This window comes from Phoenix dactylifera, chromosome 15 (genome assembly GCF_009389715.1).
Source record: "Phoenix dactylifera cultivar Barhee BC4 chromosome 15, palm_55x_up_171113_PBpolish2nd_filt_p, whole genome shotgun sequence".
In the NCBI taxonomy this organism is placed as follows: domain Eukaryota; kingdom Viridiplantae; phylum Streptophyta; class Magnoliopsida; order Arecales; family Arecaceae; genus Phoenix; species Phoenix dactylifera.
This window is the reverse complement of record NC_052406.1, coordinates 8,373,457-8,393,214: the sequence shown is the minus strand read 5'-3', so window position 1 is coordinate 8,393,214 and position 19,758 is coordinate 8,373,457. Positions and strand designations below refer to the sequence as shown.

General features: G+C 36.3%; 2 protein-coding genes across 2 annotated transcripts; both read left to right on the top strand.

The window, feature by feature from the left end:
* The first annotated feature begins 1,350 nt into the window (after positions 1-1,350).
* On the top strand, positions 1,351-8,197 carry LOC120113285 (mitochondrial inner membrane protease subunit 1-like). The gene is made up of 5 exons (XM_039134338.1): positions 1,351-1,518; positions 1,616-1,840; positions 1,947-2,057; positions 6,596-6,634; positions 7,809-8,197. The coding sequence occupies exons 1-5, from the start codon at positions 1,351-1,353 to the stop codon at positions 7,821-7,823; spliced, it is 558 nt and encodes a 185-aa protein (XP_038990266.1). The 3' UTR covers positions 7,824-8,197.
* Positions 8,198-10,301: 2,104 nt separating this feature from the next.
* Positions 10,302-19,507, top strand: LOC103714825. Its single transcript, XM_008802247.4, has 5 exons — positions 10,302-10,428; positions 16,222-17,116; positions 17,235-17,435; positions 18,315-18,510; positions 19,075-19,507. Exons 2-5 carry the CDS (start codon positions 16,262-16,264, stop codon positions 19,257-19,259), a joined length of 1,437 nt encoding a protein of 478 aa, XP_008800469.2. The 5' UTR covers positions 10,302-10,428; positions 16,222-16,261; the 3' UTR covers positions 19,260-19,507.
* Positions 19,508-19,758: the final 251 nt, after the last annotated feature.

Genomic DNA, 19,758 nt, shown 5'->3' with positions numbered 1-19,758 from the left:
GGTTATTAAAGATTCCATGCCAACTCCTTTCTATTGTAAGTAATCTGATACTCCCATTTTGGAATCCTAGTGCTTTCAAGAGTCCAGTATGTCTCTAAAAGTCTTTGTTGGGTTGGCATTTGGAGCTTGATATTTTTCTTGTAGTGGCTTGAGGTGACAATTTATGGTTAGATCCATTGGCCTAGTTTCCTTTAAGCGGGTTTGTGTTTGGCATAAATAGATTCGAGTAATAAACTGGTCAACCTTGTTTTTAACTGATCCGATTTATGTTTAAACCTTTGACCCATTAACTCCTTTTGACCTGTTCAATAATTGGGTAAAATCATAACTCGGCCTGTTTAACCCGTTTAAGACTCATTTAATCTGTTTAGAATCTACTTAAGTCATTTCTATCCTATTTAACACAACCTACTTAACCTATTTACTCATTTAAATACATTTAACCTATTAAAAATCTACTTAATCTGTTTAATCTATGTAAACCGATCTAACCTACTTAGCAAACAAGTTATATGGATTGGATTAGATTACCTATTTAATAAACAAGTTAGGTGTAGATTAACAAATTTTTAACTCGATCTATATCTGACTCAATTCGAATATAACCCGATCCAACCGGATTCCCAATTGGCTGAGGTGGTGAGAAGGCCTTGATGTTTGTATTTCAGAATTTGACAATGCATTGTTTTTTTTTTTTTAACGGCAACTTTCTATTACTTATCATTTATACGAAGGACTAGTTTGTTTCACGAGAAGAATTTTTTCTCATTAAAATATTTTAGTTAATCATAAAAAAATAACATATTTCAAAGTGACTTATGTTTGGTTGGGCATCCATTTTTTATGAAAAACTTATGTAAAATATCTATTATACCCTTAATAAAAAGAAAGATTTTATCTATAAATTTTGATTGCTTAAAAATAATTTTTTTATAACAAAAAAAACTCTAATTCCTAATTAATGAAAAATAATTTTTTCATATTTTCATTATTTTTTAATAAAATATATAAAAAAATTATTTTTATGAAGATACTACTTTTTATCTCTCATTTGAAAACTCCAACAAAGATATTTTTTTAATTTTCCGTTGACCCATTTTCGCCTTCTTTTCTCGGTGCCGGAAGATTTTCTGTCTCACGTCATTGAGACGGTGGGCGACGGATGGTCACAGCCTGTAGAGTAGAGTTCTCGTAACTCGTAGAAGATGTTGGGTATGGCTACATTTCTACATGCGAAGATACCGTATATCCCGTCCCCTCGGTCGGTCACGTGGACGGCACGTGCATAAGATGACGCAGCACCGCATAAAGCAAACCCCAGCGTCTCTGTCCGCTGACCCGTGAGGCGTGATGGCTGTGGGGAGCCGCGCCGTCGCCTGGCTCGCCGGCGCTGCCCGGCGTATCGGTTCTGTACCCTGGCGGAACATCTCTGCCGAGGCCGTCGATCGCACCCTCCTCGTCGTCAAGGCCGCCTGCTTCGCCCATGTCATCAACTCCTACGTCGTTAGCCTCGCACTCGTGCGCACCCTACCCTCTCTCTCTCTCTCTCTCTCTCTTTCTCGTCTTCCACACAGTTTGTTAGTCGGTGTATAGACTCTTCCGCACCGTTTTGTAGGTGAGAGGGCCGAGCATGCTCCCCACGATGAACCTCACCGGCGACATCATCGCCGTGGATCGGGTCACCGCCCGGTGGGGCACCGTCGCCGTCGGGGACGTGGTGCTCCTCCGGTCGCCGGAAAACCCGCGGAAGACCGTCACCAAGCGGGTGCTGGGGCTTGAGGGCGACGCCGTTACCTACATCGTGGACCCGCACAAGGGCGACGCGTCCAAGACTCTGGTGGTACGTCTCGATCGTTCGAGGGATCTATTGGTGGTTGCGGTTGATCCAATTGAGTGTGATTTTGGTGAAAGTTCTGATTTTTATGGAATTTTTTGGGGTTTTTTAGGTGCCCAAGGGGTACGTTTGGGTGCAGGGAGATAACATATATGATTCCAGGGATTCGAGGCAGTTTGGGCCGGTGCCGTATGGGCTCATCCAAGGGAGGGCTTTTTATAGGGTAAGGATTTATTTTGATCTGTGATCTTGTTCTCTTGATCATGATATTATTATAAATTTTTGCCTTTTTTCCTTTTTGTGTTTGATAGTAATAGCTACATTTGGTTCTTAGGGTTTAGATTTGTATTTATTATTTTCGATTTTGTTTGCTTAATTTGTTGGTTTACTTGGGTTTTAAAATCAAAATTTGATTTTTAGCGAACTTGCTCCGGTAATGTGAGGTTTGATGATTTAATTTTTCTCATTTACTTGTACATTGACAATTGTTTTCACTTATCCCTAGATTGTCGTGATTTATTGTGTTTTCCAAGTAGTTAAAACTCCGTATACATATGGTACATTTGGAAATATTGTTTGGAAGAGTAAAAAATGAAGAAAATGTTTGTTTAAATTCCAGAGGGAAGTTGCAAGGATCCATAGATCACTTATCTCTCTTTGTGAAGTGAAGAAACTTCATAAGCATAAACCATTAGTTATTTATGGAGCATATGGAAAGAGTGGAGGATGATTGCTTATGGATAGTAAAAAAGTGAGTCCAAGAGTGGGCAATTAAGTTATGTAAGTAATGCTAGTCAAAGTTTATGGGCCACAATTTGAAGTTATAAGAGAGGCCTAGAGGCTAGAGGGTAGTGGAGCAAATATCAAGGTGGCTGAGAAAGGTCGTTTAGAGATAATTTGGTTGTGTCATAAAAAGGAGAGTCATTAGTTAACTTTCTTGCTGGCAATTTGTATACAAACACGAAGAGAAGATTGTAATCGACTTAGAGAATATGTCAAACATTAAGCAAGGCATACAAGAGGATGATATTGAAACTATCAAATACATTTATTAGTGAATGATGAGTGTGAAATATTATTTGTAGTAGTGGCATGATGATCCCTTAGTTTGCTACGAACTTAGTTTCTTTTCTTTTTAATGAAAAATAGGTTAAGGAAAAATAATTTCAGATCCAAAGATTTGGTTTAGTGGACAAGTAAGTCCCACACACCTATTTAAATTATAACTTTATTAATAGCTAAATACCTAAAATATTCTCAAGGGAATTTTAACAAATCATGTTGCCTAATTTTCCCCTTGTGTCTCAATCTAAATGAGAATCTGCTACTCAACTCTCTCCCTCCTTCCCTTTTCCACCCGCCCCATCACCTTTCTCCTTCGACTTGGAATGGTCTCTATCACATTTTGTCCACCAATGCTTCATCTTTGGCTCAATCCTCTCTCATTTTCCTCTCTATCACTTTTTCTATTCCTTTAAAGGGTTTTCTACAAACTTAACCCGGTACACAATCCACAATCTGTGCACCCCTGTCTTTCCACTTGCCCAACCATTTCCATTCCTTGCTGAATTTTGGATGTCTGAAAATGAGGAGGCATTTCATAATTCTACATGCCTCACATGGATCAAAGTCATCAATATATCATGAAATTCACATGGAGAAAAATATTCAACGAACCACTCACTCATAAAAACTATTTCTCAAATAAGAAATCAGTATTAAAAGCTTAAACAGATGGTTTTATCCTATGATCTAGAAGTTCAATATAATCAGAACATTTGATGTAAATCAGTGAGTCCCTTTCTCTAAAAGTTTATGTACTTCCATGTGAAGCAAGACAGAATCAGATTCCAAACCACTGCTGTTGCAGTTGTAGTTAGCACAAATATTGATTTTTTTTCTACTTTAGTTTCTAACAAACAGAGATCAAGCAGACTCATCACACCTGAAGCTTATATACATAATTGACACTTAGATAGGTTTAATAAACCGGAATATTAGGCATGGATTTGAAATTCTCAATTAGCGAGCTGAATTTAAAGGAATATCTTACATCATTACTTTGAAGCTTCTTCCTTCTCTGTTATTATGACTATTATGTGGTAGACCAGATATAATCTGTATCCAATGATAAAGTGGCTTTGCATAAGCAGGTGTATGTTTTTTTCCTCCCCTAAACAAGTTGCAATCCTATTCCAATCAAGAACTGATTTCGAGCAGTATCTTCACTCTCAGAGACTAAATATACAAAGATAAAACAAGGACATCTAGTGAACAAGTGCTAACTGTACAAGATAGAAGAATGGTGAGCAAATTTATATTCTGATTTTCAAGAACAAGATCTTAAGTCTACTTCATGAAGACACTGTGTCATCCAAAATAAATATTTAACGATTTTAAAAGTGAAAATAAAGAGATGAGGAGGTGGAAGAGATAAGCAGTGGTAAAGGTGTAGAAGAAACAGAGTTCGAGAGACGGAAAAGAAAAAGGGAAGGATTAACACAGAGATATCTTGTTCTTGTGATAAGACTGGATGGCAGCATGGGTGATGGGGCAGATGGGCACTTGCATAGATGAGGGGAGGTGAAGGACGGGTGGGAAAGAGGGTATGAGTGGAAGTAGATGGGTCATAGTCTCATAGATGGATTGAAAATCCTCTACGGTATATCGTGAAATTTAGCAAACTAAGATTAAGGGATGTTTTATCTGTCCACGATGTATTATTCATAAAAAAAGGGGGACTATACTGGAATTTTAGACAGATTAAAGGATCATTGTGTCAAAATCCCCTACTATTTTTGGTGAGACTTATGGGTTCCTTGTTTTGATGCATGAATGACCTATGCACTTATAATAGATGGCATTATTGTTGATATTTATAATACTTAATTACATGTTGGATGTCTAAATTATGAGGTGAGAACACAAGTGGGGTTTAAGTTGAAACTTCACATAGTGAAGGCTTGTAGAATATAACAATAGAATTTACCTAGCACATATTATTGGAAAGTAAATATACATGTAGGATATGTAGTGGAAGTCAATGTCAATGACCAATAGTTACCTTTAGTGTAATAACCATTTTTATGTTTGATCCTGTGTACGGATGAACAAAGAGATGGAAAAAAAGAATTTTCCTTCAATAAAACAAGGTAGATGAAGCGGTTATCTGGTAAGCCGTTCTTTCTAAAGCACTATATAAATAATAGTTTGTTTCTAAAGCACTGTATAAATAATAGTTTGTTAAGAAGTTTGTTTCACATGTAACTATCAAAAGTGTTTCAACTCGGCCAAGATATATTGCTATGTATTGGTCTCTACCACTCATGGAGACCATCTAATTGACATATCGGCCGTCATTTTCTTAGCTGATATGATGTGAGATATTGGCTGATATGATATAAGCAGCTGTTATTTCTCAATCAATTTTTACTATTTAAATTAATGTTTTAGTTATTACATATTTGAATTAATGCCTTAGTACAATAATTTATTTCAGATTTACTTTATTTGTTGAGATTTAAGTATCCACATTCCTAAGATATCCCAAATATCGCGGTTTTTCCCTTTTGGCCGAAGTTTCGATCTTGGGCAAGATTAACCGAGATCTCTGTCCATCTCGGTATTGGCCACCCACTGAGATGGTTGAGATCTTTGGGTTTGAAAACCTTGGCCACCATCAACTTCCAAAGAAATCAATGTGACATTGGCAGGTGATCATCAAACAATTCGAGGATGTGCTTTAATATCCGTGAATGATCTCATGATGTAATTTTTGTTGAAGGATGTAGGAAAAGGAGGGGAAGGCCTAAAAGTAACATGGATAGATTTGCAAGAAAACTATAAAAATGCTTCATATAATATCAGAGTTGGCCTAATAAAAAATACTTGGTCACCAAGGATCCTTGAATCTAACCCCAATAGTTGGGAGAAGGCTGGATAGTTATGCTGGGTGGTTGGAGGAGAATAGAACATGTTTCCTCATCATTATAACCAAACAAATTTACAGTTACAGTAACATCTCATTTGTTGAATTTAACATCAATAAAAACCTTAGCCTAAAGTGCAGTTGATATAGCAGCTTGGATATTTAAAGTAATGCAGATTTTCCTAACTGAATGCATATTGATATTTAACATCACTAATATCGATGAAAATTTGAATCAAGTTAGTTTTGAAAATACTCAAACCTTTCTCACTCTTCAATCCTCTTTAGTACTCATCTTTATCCGTACAATTGAGCAAGCTTAAGCAAGCTCTTTATTTTGAACATTCTAATAAGGTTGTGGACATCTAACACCAGGAGAGTGTACTCTCCCACGCTGGGCATGAGATTTATAATCATCTCTCCCGCCACTCACTGTTGCCTTCCGATTGCAGAGTTATTACTGAGTTGGCCATTTTAAGTGGATTCAGCCCTATTTTTATCCTTTTTCGAAGAAAAATAGGAATTTATTCTTAGATTTAAGCTTTCTTGTCCTTAAAACTGATTATGAAGTCATGAGTTTATATATGCATATTTGATCTCTTAATATTCATCACATCAAGTTCATTTTTATTATTTTTAGCATGGACTACAGTACATGATTTCAATAAGAATATGAGAGTATTTGATGGCAAGCACAACAAACACTAGTTTTACTTTTAAATCGATTGTTACTAGTACATGAATCTGTTCATCACAGGGCCTCTTTTCAGATGCTCTTATGATAATTCACAATTGAGGGTGCTATTCTTTAAAATTCTTTTAATGTTTTTCAGGTTTGGCCACCAGAAGGTTTTGGATTCATTGGACAAAAGGTATCTATATAAAGGTTCTACTCAGATGCTTTTTTTTGTAGATGATTTATTATAGTTCATGTAATTTGTTGATTTTTTATCCCATTTTCAGGTCCCAAATTCCCGGTTAGGTTTTTAGGTGGTATGATGAAATCTTAAATATGAAATCTTATTTAAGTATTATTGCTATTTCTTTATTGAGATGCTGCTAACAAGCTGATGCCATAATTGGTATAATCCAATACATTTCAACTTTCTAGGCAAGGATTTTAATTTCTTATATGCCAATTGTCTCACTGAGGGGCGTATTGAGATGAATCAAAATATCAGTTTATCTCAGATGAGCTGCAAGGCAGAAGAATTTTGACCTGGCTGTGATATTGCAATGTTTTGGCCAACATATAATTTCTGAGGTATTGAAGTATTGACTGATGTAGTATAAAGGAGATTGACGATTGTTTTCATCTTTAATACTTGTTCACCAAAAAACTCGGCTTAAATCTTGGTATCCTGTTGGCTGGTGTTTCATGATACGTCAGTTTATATTAACACGATATATAGAACCAATTTTTTAGATACAGTATATCGATGAATTGTTGATACTGGTACAAACCAATATCTCAGCCAAGATGAAAACCAAAAATTCCAGATGAAGCCAATATATAAACCATGGGCTGCAGGTTTTGTCCTTCTGTCCTCAGAGAAGACAGTTCCCTGTTGTACCCTCTTTCCAACAGGTCACTACTAGTTTGGATTCTTTTAGCTCTGTTGACTGTACTCAACCTTTCATCCTGAAAAGTATTTGGGCTGCCATGCTATCCAACTCTCTTAAAACAGACCTGCCCACCTCAGCATTGGCAAAGTTTGTAGCTTTCAAAAAGGTGCCATGGTTGGCGTTAATAGACTTCTTTTAATTTTCTCATCTAAATTTAGTAATCAAAATACATCATCTTTCATAATGCTGATCAATGACTTGAAATGACTGATGCTGCTGCTCTTCAGCTGCTAGAACAACTCTTCTTTCAGTAATGTTCCACCACTTAGCTTGATTTTGTTCTTTCCAGACCATTGATCTACCTTTTTTTTTCCTGTATTAGCTAAACAGATACTCCTATCAAAGGACATGACGTGACATTTATTTTAATTAAATATAATCTAATATGCTATTTTTATTATTTTTTGCCCCCCTTTTCAGGTTACATCCCTTTGACTAGAACTCATTGTTCAAGGCCAGAGATACAAAAAGATTGGGCCTGAAACAGGGATTCCGTGATCTCTGTTTGATTAGTCCGAGCTCTATCTTCAATTGCAACAAAGTAATTAAGACACAAGTTTTGCTGCCGCCAGTGGAGCCTTAACAACAATTTTTGCAGTCGTAAAAGTTGTCCCCTTTTCTGTTTGTTCTTATTGTTGAATAATGTGCTCAGAGATTGGCTTGCTTGTTACTGGCGGCATTGCATGTTTTTGGCCAGAGGCTCATTCTGGAGAGGTTGGAGATGAATGTGACCTATCATGCATGTGAAACTTAGCTGATTTTAACTATTGGATTCGATTAATTGAATTGTGTTGGGTTTATTCCTGTTACCTCTTTGGTTTAATGGAGCTTGGATTTTGCCTGTTACATGATCTACACTTCTCATCTTGGACAGGTTCGAAGCCTACATCAGGACATTCTATAACAGATTCTGCAAGCTGAAAGCGTGTATTAGGCGACATCAGAACCAGTGATTTGAATGAATTGGTTTGCTATGTTGGACTGATGTGTTTGAGAAGAAAAACGATGGTGTCCAAGCGACCAACCTCAGAATGATCGGATAGGACATGAACAACATCATGCATCCGCATCCTAATTTGTTGTATGCATTTAGTGGGACAATTTTCAAGTAAAGGCTGTGTTGGATGCTCTGAGCCCAATGTCCGAGAACAACTGTAGGAAGTAATGAGAAGGGAATGAAACAAATTCAGCAAGTAATGGGAAGGGAATGAACCCATAAGCATCGGGAAGGGACAATTACACTTTGGATGTATTTGGCTCGCGACTGGAGTTGGAATTTGAATTGAAATAGAAATCAGAATGATCATATTTTTCGATGTGTTTAGTTCGTGATTGGATTCGAGATTGAATTAGGTTTTAGGGGATTAGGGCAAATTTCCTATCTCCTCTAAAATTGGAATCAGAATGAAATTTTTCTCAATCAAATCAAATGGATAGAAGGAGAGTCACTCATTCTTATTCTGATTTTAGAGCTTAACTTTCTCCGATCGTTAAAAATTTAAATCACCTCTGACCAACATCTTTCCACCTTTTGGAGGTTCTAGTGGTAGCATCCTTGTGTCACAAGTTGCATAACGAATGAGGACTCCTGCTGATTAAGGGAATCTTTAGTACAATTGGTTGCATAAAATCTTTCTCTTGCTCCCGAAATTTGCCATCCAAGATATGTTAATAGCATATCTCAGTGTTTGAACCCCGGAGGGTTTAGGTGCATATAAACCACAAATTATTGTTGTTTTTGTTTGCCTATAATTTTGAGGCTAATTTTTGGTCGAGCGAGTTTTGTTAATAGGAAATAAAAGAGAGAAATGAGAATATTATGCCGCAAATAATTTATGATAGTTTTCTCTAATAATAATTATACTTAATATAAATAATTTTGATCAACATAATTAATATTTGTTTTTCATAAGCTGTTTAGCAGACAACTTTTGTTCTAAGTCTTATTCCAGCTTTAGCCTAAGGTAATGGAAATTCGAAAGAGCATTTTTCTCATTTCCTTATTGTAGATGCTCTATTGTTTAGTTGCAGAACAAATGGAAGGATATCCCCCCAAAGTATCCTTTAAATTATTGCCAGTGACCAATAAATTGGGCATTATGCTATGGCAGGGATGTCCCCCACATGATTTGTAGGTCTCGAATAGACCTGTTTATGGACCGGGCAAGGTTGGCTTTGCTCAAAAGTTTAAACATATTTTTTTTCCGACTTCGATTCTGCTTAGCCCAACTTTCAGGCCTATATTTTAAGCACAAGCCTAGCTTCAGGTCGGATCTCGGGCTTCATGATATTTTTTTTAAATAATAAAAAATACGAAAAAAGCTTAAAAATATTTCAAAAACTACTAAATATAAATAATTAAATATTTCCAACAATTTATACTATGCCTATTACCTTATTAAGTTCACGTGCCAATAATAATTGTTAATTAGGTCTACAAACACATCAAACATAAACAGATAATACAAAAAATGCAAAACTCAGAATATGCTGGGCTCTCACTAGGATTTAATCCCCAAGCTCGAGCTTGATCCGTTTAAATAGGTCTATTTTTTAGGTCTGGCCTAACCCGGCAGGTTCAAACCTTCGGCCCGAGCTTATCCGGCCGTCCAGCCCGTGAACAGGTCTAGTCTTCATGTTGAACTCGAGATAGGCAGAAATTCTATTAATAGAAAAAAAACAGGACTTGGCTGAGATAAAAAATTGTAGAAGAAGAGTCTTGGCCGACGCACCAAGTGATATGATCGAGCTCGAGTCTAAATTTTAGACTCCATGGCTAGTTCAGGTCCTCCATGGGCTAAGGTGGACCGACTGATTTTTTCCCCTCTTTTTTATACGGAAAGGGTTCAAAATTGAAGTAAAAGAGTTTAATTATGTGTTGACGTGGCGTCTTTAATAAGGTGTCATCCTTCCTTTCCCTTCCCGCAAACCAAAACTAAACGAAACCCTCCGAGGCCGACCTCTTCCTCTCCGCCCATCGCTTCAACCTCTTCCCGACATCGAATCAATTCGCTGCCGTCTTCTCGGCGGCATCCAATAGGTCAGTCTCGATCGATTCTTCCTTCCTCTTCCCTCTTTATTTCTCCCCCACCCCCCCAAATTTCTAGGGTTCGTATGGTTTTTTTTCATTCAATTCAGTGCTTGTAATAGGGTTTTTTGTTGGATGCTGCGACTATCTAACCTTCGGTTAATCTCTTATCATTATTCGAGGTGGATACGATCGCATTTGTGAAAATTTAGAGATTTTTTTTATTAATATACACCTGAATAAGAAAAAGAAGGAAAAACGGATGTTTTCTTTGGAAAGCTTATGATATTATTAATTAGACGGGGAAAATATTTTGGTGATGTTGTGGATTGTTGGTAGAGAGACCAGCTCTGATGAACAACACATGCATGATCACATGATGGGGTAATTAATTGCGCGAGCCCCGAATTTTGCATGTACATCACAATTTTCTTGGCTTTTTTGTTATATTCTTCATTTTTTTTAATTCAGTAATTTGAGATCAGGACGTTATACGAAAAAATAGTGGAGATTAGGGAATACTGCTGTAATCTTAAATTTTGTGGTTATTTTTTTGATAATGCTAGGAAAATATGATTTCCAAAACTGAAGGAGGATTGACTTATCTATTTTCGTAGATACTCAGTATTATGTGCTGAGTAGTTAATGCAACTTGGGAAATCTGAAGAAGACTTGGAAGAGTAATTCTTGTTGATGTGGACTGCTAGTGGAGTTACATGTTCCGTCATATTAAGGGCACTATAGTCTGGGACTAGTGTTGCCAACGCCATCTTGGATCTTGGGTTTTTGGACATGTCAAAACACTTGGAAATTTTGGGGAATAATACATGGTGTAGAGAGACAATGTTAGCATTTTTCAGGTTCATGGCAATAAAAGTTTATGTTTATGAGTTTGTATTATTAGTTGGAACTTAGTGAGAGATACAAAGTTTTGAGTATTTAACATCACTATAAAGTTCTTGCTGGTTCAACTTACTACGCATCATCCTAATACTATACATACACACATATTCATAGTACAATCCACGGGCTTTTGAAGATTTTGTAGGGCTTGTTTGGAGTTTGGACATATTGGCATCTTTGTTATAACATTGTGTAAGACCCTGAAGTTATGACTTTTGGTGATCCCTTGTAACAAGTGGAAACTTGGGGGAAACAGATAGGTTTGAGCATATTTTATCTACTTGATGTAAGATTATGGTGTGATTTGTTAAGGTGATGCTTGTTGATGGTTCCTTGTTTTTCACACAAGCTGCATAGATTCTGGAAATAGTCCATGGGTAAAAATAACTTCAATAACTTCATTAAAGTGGTTAGTGGTGTTGCTGAAATATGCTATGTATTTACTCGGATTATTGGCCCTATTAATGAAATAACTGAGAGGCACTCTAAGCAAGGAATGTGGGATTCTCTAACATTGAACAGATTATACAGGCAATTAATGTGCTAATAGGCCTTTTAGCATCATCTTGTTGGGTGTTCAACTATACTGTTGCTAGAAAACCTGATTCTAGTTACCTGCGCTTGACTATATGAATATTTCTTCACCATTCATTTCTATCAAGCATGACCTTTATATTAATCAAGAAATTTTTCTATCCCTTTTATTTTTTAATTGTACCTTTAATAAATCTCATGTTAGTGTTCTTCATCGTAGGCATCTATTATATTTTCTTTTATCAATATTTTTACTACATGAATAAATCATTTTTTTCTACCAAGGGTTGTAGTCATAGTCTTCCACCTATTCAACTACTTCAACCATTTCTGAACACCTCATATCATTTCCAAGGCGTATGATAGTTCGATTATCTATGGACCGACTTCTTGCCTAATGCCTCTTTCCTATACAATCTTGTGTTATGCCTTTTCAGTTTCATAAAGTGCAACACACCAACCATCCACTTGGTTCTAATAAGTACAAAAAAATTGAGGAAAAGGAAACACTTTTGCATTAGTGTACGACTATATCATTGTGCTAAGAACATAGCTAGTAGAAGCAATGTTTTAAAATGCACCTAGCAAGCACGGATACTCCAGAACGCCACCCATGGCCATAACTGATACGTATCATATATGGATATGGCTCTAGTACATGTCTGATATATAGGAAAGAATTTTTTTTGGGTTTTTTTGCATGGATACTCTTCTAAATATCGAATTTTGCGTGAATACCCTTTCAAAATTGATATTTGCATGTATACCCTCGTAAAACTCTGTTATTGTACAAATATCCCTAATATAACGGTTGTTCTAACGGTGTTAAAAAATCATATTTATATTAATTAAAAATAAAATAAAAATTTGAAATGACGTTATTATCCTTACTATTCCCTCCCACCGCCACCCCCTCCGGTGCCCGGCTTCCTCCCCGCCCCCTGCGTAGTGGGATCCCAAGAAGAAGAAGAAGATAGGAGCTCCACACAGCTGTGCTCTGCTTCAGAATCTCTTGGGCCCAGAAGAGAGAGAGAGAGAGAGGACTGCTGGTTCACAGAATCCAAAGGAACCTCGGCCCGTCAGGATTCTCTCTCGATCTATTACGCTGTTGATACCTCTAGTGTCTCGGTAGCTGGCTTTTTCTTTTTCCTCCTGTTTTTTGGTTTTTGTTTCTTTTAACTTTTGAACGGAGAAAGTGAGGGAACACTCAACTAAATATGGGTCATGTGCAAGTTTTCTGCAATGAAATTGGATTTTGGAAGAAGGTTGGGCTTGTAGACGGACTCAGTTTGTAGGTCATGGGTCACTTATTCTGACTGGAGGTCAATTGCAAGTCTTTCAAGTCATGGGTCGCCCAGCACCTCATAATTATGATATGACTAATTAGATTTGCCCAAATTCTTATCCAAAAGTGTGGTAAAGTTTCTATTTACTTCTATATTCTTATAAAAATTTCTATTTGCACGCCTACCTATTAAGGATATTTTAGTCATTTTAATTTAAAACCGTTAATTTTTTAACGGCATTAGATGGCATGGGTACAAATGCAAAAACAGGAATAAAAAAGGGTAGAATAGCAAAATAAATATTTTACGAGGTAATACATGCAAATATCAATTTTGGAAGGGTATTCACGCAAAATCCTATATTTAGAAGGGTATCCATGCAAAAAAACTCTTTTTTTTTAATGAAAATTGGATCATGATACTCTTGAGATATGTTTGAATACTTCCTAGATACTCTTGGGATATGTCTAGATACTTCCAAGATACCCTGGGAATGCTTCTGGGATAGTTATCAGCATGCTCGGGGAGTTATCAAGTTGGGTCAAGCGGTTTGAACCCAGATTTGTTTCCGCACTCAAATTACTATAAGTTATTAACTACCCTCTTTTCCTTTCCTATGCCCTAATTGAGGTTAATTTTTTTTTTCTTTCATCCCTTTTCTTTATTCAACACTTCTTTTGTTTTTGCCTTCGTTCGTCCGAACCATGACTAGAGATGCTTTTCTTTACTTTTAAGTTTGGTATTTCTCGTGCATGCGTATCACACAGTGAATAAGAGACATGGCAACATTGAGGGTTGTTTCCTAAGCTCATTTTTTGGATTTAGCATAATACTTTCTACATACAATTATGATTTGACATTTTGTTTGTATCGCTGCATTTATTCTTTTGGATGGTAGATGTTTATTGTGTTGCTGGTCTGCTGCATTTGTTTCTATTTGGCTCTAGTTTGTCTAGTTTCGTTAATTTTGTTGTTCACTCACTGAATATCTGTTGCTGCTATACTTATTATTCATATACTTTGCAGCATGTATTCTCCTTAGCTGGTTGCATTTGTTTTAATTATGTTGCTGTCTTGCCACATCTGTAATTCTAGGATAAAGAATGTTTGCTGCATTTATGTGTACTAGCATATACATGCTTACTAGATTTATTTTTATTATATTGCTAAGTATTTATTTAGTTTCCATTTTCCATGGGCCTACATAAGAGTGGCCAGATTTGTGGTCCCACAATGCTAAGAAGGGCATGTATGCGGTCACACAATGATAAGTGGGCTACATGTGCAGCTGCATGATGCTAATCCTGTTGCATACGTGTCCAGAAAGTGCTAAGCAAAACCTGTTCTTCAAAAGAAGTGCTAAGCAAATTATCTTTAAGGCCCATATGTCGCCCAACCAAATATTACTAGCCATGTATTGGGTATGCAGTGCGGTCAAGGGACCGCATGCACATATTTATTTGCATATACGGACATATGCACCACATTCTAGGACACTCAGTGGAAGCAATCTGGCTTTTTTCAGCATGCAGTGCACAACATTTAGTCAATCTTTTTGGTCCATAATTTTACCCAAAAAAATCTTTTTGGTCTATTGGGTATTTCTATCAATCATTAACTGTTTAATCAATTTGTTAGAGTGAAGGATTTTCTTACTGTAAGTGGAATGCTTTGCAAGGAATCGCTGTTGATGCTCAACAGGTTTCCATGTGTTTGAAACATTTTTGGCTTTGATGTTCCCCATAGCTTGTTGTTTTTGTCTTTACCTCTTTCCAATCCATTAAAAGGTTTTTTTTGTTTAATTTGCAGATATAAGTGAATTGCAGGGTAACTATTGGAAGAAAGATTAGAAACATGCTAACGGAAATGCTTTGCCTTGCTTATCTTATGACTTTCTTAAATTCCTATGTTAAATGCTATGTATAATTGTGCCTTTGTGTTAATTTCTTTTAATTTTGCCTTCTAAGGATAGAAGAGAATTGCAAGGATATTGTGGGAGCAAGATGATAAATATGCTAATGAAATGCTTTACCTTGCTTTTCATTTGATTGTATTTGTGTTAAATTAACGTTTGAAAACTTAGTTTAGGTTTCAGTTTGGTTTTAGCCAGGCTCATTTCAACAGTTTTGGACATTTTGTCCAAGTTTCGGGGTTTCAGTCAAAAAAAAAAAAATCAAACAAAAGCCTAAAAAATGAAATAAAAGAAAATAAAAAAAGTCAAGAAAAGTTATGACACAACAATTATTATTTTGTGTTATATAGATTCTTTATATGTATAGATTGGATGATTATAGGCTGAAGTTAATATAGCATATTAGTAAGATTGAGCATACTAATATTCCTGAATAATTTACCTCTTGAACCTCAATTGGGGAAAAATTCATTATATTGACAATTTTAAAGTTTTCAATGCCGATTGTAAATATTTTTCTCCTTTTTTTAGTAAAACTCAGAGCATTTATTTCCTATTATTTTGAGGTTAACTGGCTGTTTAATCAAATTCATGTAGTTATAGAAAAATATATATATAAAGGAAGTTATTCCTATGCAACGAATTATATTTATGTTAGTCTTTGCAGAGTATCATAATAAGGGCATTTTTGGAGAAATAGCCACATCGATGGCTGTATGTACCCTCTTTGAATTGAACAAAAAGAATGAAAAACCATTGAAAATTGACATTATATAGCCTATGTACTTAAATGGATGACAAAATGACCCTAATATGATATAAACATGGAAATATATATATATTTTTTAAAAAAGGCATCTACGTTTGATCATAAGTCAATTTTGGTTAGAACTAGCTGAAACCAGTGAAACTGGACCAAAGCTGACTGAACTGCCAAAACTAACTGAAACCTGAAGCTAGATATCAGCTTTGGTTCAGTCTCTGGAGAACCTGATCTGTTTCGGCCTTGGTCAAAACTGGTTTGTGTATGCTGGGACTTAAAACCTTGTGCTAAATGTTATCTTGCTGTTTGTTGATATTGGTGTTTCAATGAAACACTAAAGAAGGATATCTGGATCCTGGCGATTTTTTAGATGTTTATATCTGAAAGTAAATATATGACAACTGCAGGCAGGAAAAGCTCTATTTGTTGATAATCATTGAGTGTTGAATGGAGTTCATGACAAAATCTGAAGGGATCATTTCATACTCTTCGCTTTCTAAGCTTGATAAAGAAAATCATTATGATGGAAACTTTAAATCTGATATTTTGGGTGGCCATCGAAAGGGTATTTCTTCAGCAGGACCAAGATTCTTAGGACAGGATTTCTTATATCAACCATCACTGGAATCTGATTTTCATGAGGGGTATGATTCAGGCAAGGATCCATGTATTTTTGCTCAACCCAAAGCTAATCCTGAAGTGAACTTGAGAACTGTATTAAGTGGGATAATTGCAATTTTAACTGGCCAGAACAGAACTCAAGGTGATAGTCAATCACAACAAAATTCAAGCTCAGACATATCATTTCTTAGTTCTGAAAAGAATGGGGACAGTTTTTTGCATCCATCAGTTTGCACACCAAGTGCGCCACCTCTCCTTGAAACAGAAGCTATCAGTTATGGTGTATATAGAGAAATATTGGAAGCAGAACCTCCTGAATGGCTGCCAGATAGTTACACTGCTGTATGCATGCAATGCACTTCTCCTTTCACAGCCATTACCCGTGGAAGGCATCACTGTCGGTTTTGTGGAGGTATCTTCTGCAGAGACTGTACGAAGGGGAGATGTTTGTTGCCTGTCAGGTTCAGAGAGCGCAATCCTCAGAGAGTATGCGATGCTTGCTATGATAGGCTTGATCCACTGCAGAGCATTTTGATTAACTCCATTAGCAATGCGATGCAATTATCAAAACATGATGTTATGGATTGGACCTGCACAAGAGGGTGGCTGAATTTGCCTGTGGGTGTATCAATGGAATATGAGATATATAAGGCATCAACTACACTGAGGAGCTATTGCCAGGTGCAATATTCTGTATTTTCCTTTTTCTATCAATAGCTTTTTCTTGTGAAGCATATATGACTGTCTACGTTATAGTCTGGATACATCATAATATATTTCCACTTTTTGATATGTGCAGGTTTCTAGATTGAACCCTGAGAAATCTATCCCCTCGGCGGTTCTCAAAGGAGCAAAAGGGCTTGCCATACTAACAGTTGCTAAAGCGGGTGCATTTCTTACGTATAAAGTTGGTACAGGTCTGGTAGTTTCTCGTAGGTCAGATGGGTCATGGTCTGCACCATCTGCCATTTTATCTGTTGGGTTAGGATGGGGAGCACAGGTAGGCATACATTAAGATGAGTTCATGCTACTATGTTTTTTCCACCCTCCACTTTTGTAGTTATGATGTTAGGCATTATTATTTAAACAAATTTACCTGCAGAGGCACATAGCGGTGTATCATGTATGAAATCAACATGGTTGAGTCAGTGAAAAACTGTGAAAAGAATTGTGGCAAACAATGATTAGTTGAGGAAATTTTGTTAGGAGCTAGACTATACAGAACTTTATAGAGGAACGGAAGAATCATATAAATTTTTAGTTAGAGCATTGCATGTTGTAGCAACAGATGTCTAACAATCTTATAACTTGTTGTGTACATTTATACACTTAATTGATGATCCATTAGAGTAATTTTGCATGTACAAGTATGCTAGTGTTGAATTCTCTCATGTTAATGAGTTCTGACTTTTCCATTTGTTTCTTAAACGGATCATGTTACGCACACTAGCCATCCCTCCCCCTTCCCAACACAAAAAAATACATACATAATTATCATATTGTAGATGATATTTTTCTTTACCTAAAATAATATATATAATTTTATATAAAGACTCTCAAACTGTAGAGAATCAAAGCATGTCCAACAATTTGATGGGTAGTTCTGTTTTTGTTAAGCAAGTTCTTGAAACTAGACTACACTTTATGTATTTACTAGTTATCCTAACTAGTGTGTTGGATGCTATCAAATTTATCTTTCTGATTTGATTGGTGAGTAAGGGTTGCAAAAAAATGTTTTGAATCATTGATTTGAAATTTATTAATGAGCGAAGATCATGCTCAGTTTCCTGTGTTTGGAACTTATCCTAGAACTTTGCTGTCATGCCTTTGAAATTAAAAAAAAGGCCTGTTGTCTGATGTTTCCCCTTCTATTATACAGATTGGGGGCGAGCTCACAGATTTCATCATTGTTCTTCATGGCAGTAAAGCTGTGAAGGCATTCACTAGCCGCATGCACTTTTCTCTTGGGGCTGGCTTGAGTGTTGCAGCAGGACCAGTTGGCAGGGTGTTTGAAGCGGATCTCCGAGCCGGAGATAGAGGGTCTGGCATGTGTTATACTTACAGTTGCAGCAAAGGTAATAATTTCCTGAAGCAAGCATATGTCATGATAAAGTCCAACTAAATTAATTCAAGGTCTTCCACTCTAAAAGTTCTTCAAACATCCTATGAATGAAGATTCCTTTTCTGTCTTCTTGACAATCTTCAGCATATCCTATTTATTCCTTTTCTATCTTGTCAGCAATTCTCTTGAAGTTGCATTTGCATCAAAATAGGTGGGAGCATTTATTAGATTATAAAAGACTTTTTGTATAAAGCAGCAGTTGCAAAATAAGGAAAGACAAGGAAGGTGTTTAAATATTCACATATTTATTTGAAGAAATGTGACTTTTTTAATTACTTCTTTTTCCCTCCTTTTCTTCTCTCTCCCCTCCCTTCTCCCTTCAAGCCATACAATTAACTGCCATGATTGTAACCCAGAGCTTTACCATAAAAAAGTGTTAGTACCTCATGCCATAGCTGCACCACTTAATGCATGTCCATATTGATAAGTATGATGACTGTATATGCAGCTAGCGGGTTTGGTAGTGCCTTGTAATTTTTGTTAAAAGAAATTTGATGTATTTGAGTATGATGAATAGGTGCTTTTGTTGGGGTCTCCCTGGAAGGAAATGTCGTTGCAACAAGGATGGATACTAATTTGCGTTTCTATGGTGATCCTTATCTGACCACCACCGACATCCTTTTGGGGACAGTGGAGAGACCAAAAGCTGCTGAGCCTTTGTATTCTGCTTTGGATGACCTATACTCAAAACTAAGTTGTTAGCTTTCACAAGGGATCTCTTATGCATCTCTCTCTTTTCCTTGAATACAAACTGAAACTCATGTTTCTTAGTTGCTGATGAATAATATTGTTATGGTTGCCGAATTCAATTGATTCTCTAGGTTGCACATTATGAGCTCTAAAGTATTGTGCTACCACAACTGTACAGTCATCCACATTTATGTACAGGAAAAGGAATTGTATATATAATAGCAGAAAATACGGGAGAAGCATTAGTTTGGGTTGGTATATGTTTCAAGCTTATGATCACTGGACATTGTATTGAAAATTCGTTATAGGAGCATATTATGGAATATTGCTTGAATTAGTTTCAAACTTAAATCCAAATATGAAGTTTCCTCATTTTAGCAATGAATGAAAGGAACTAGTGTGTTTTCTTCATTTGAGACGAATATGCCTCATGCTTCAATACTGCAGTCTACTTGCTCCGTTATACAAATCTGACTGAATTCAGGTGGAAAAGGCTTTTGAGATGCCAAGA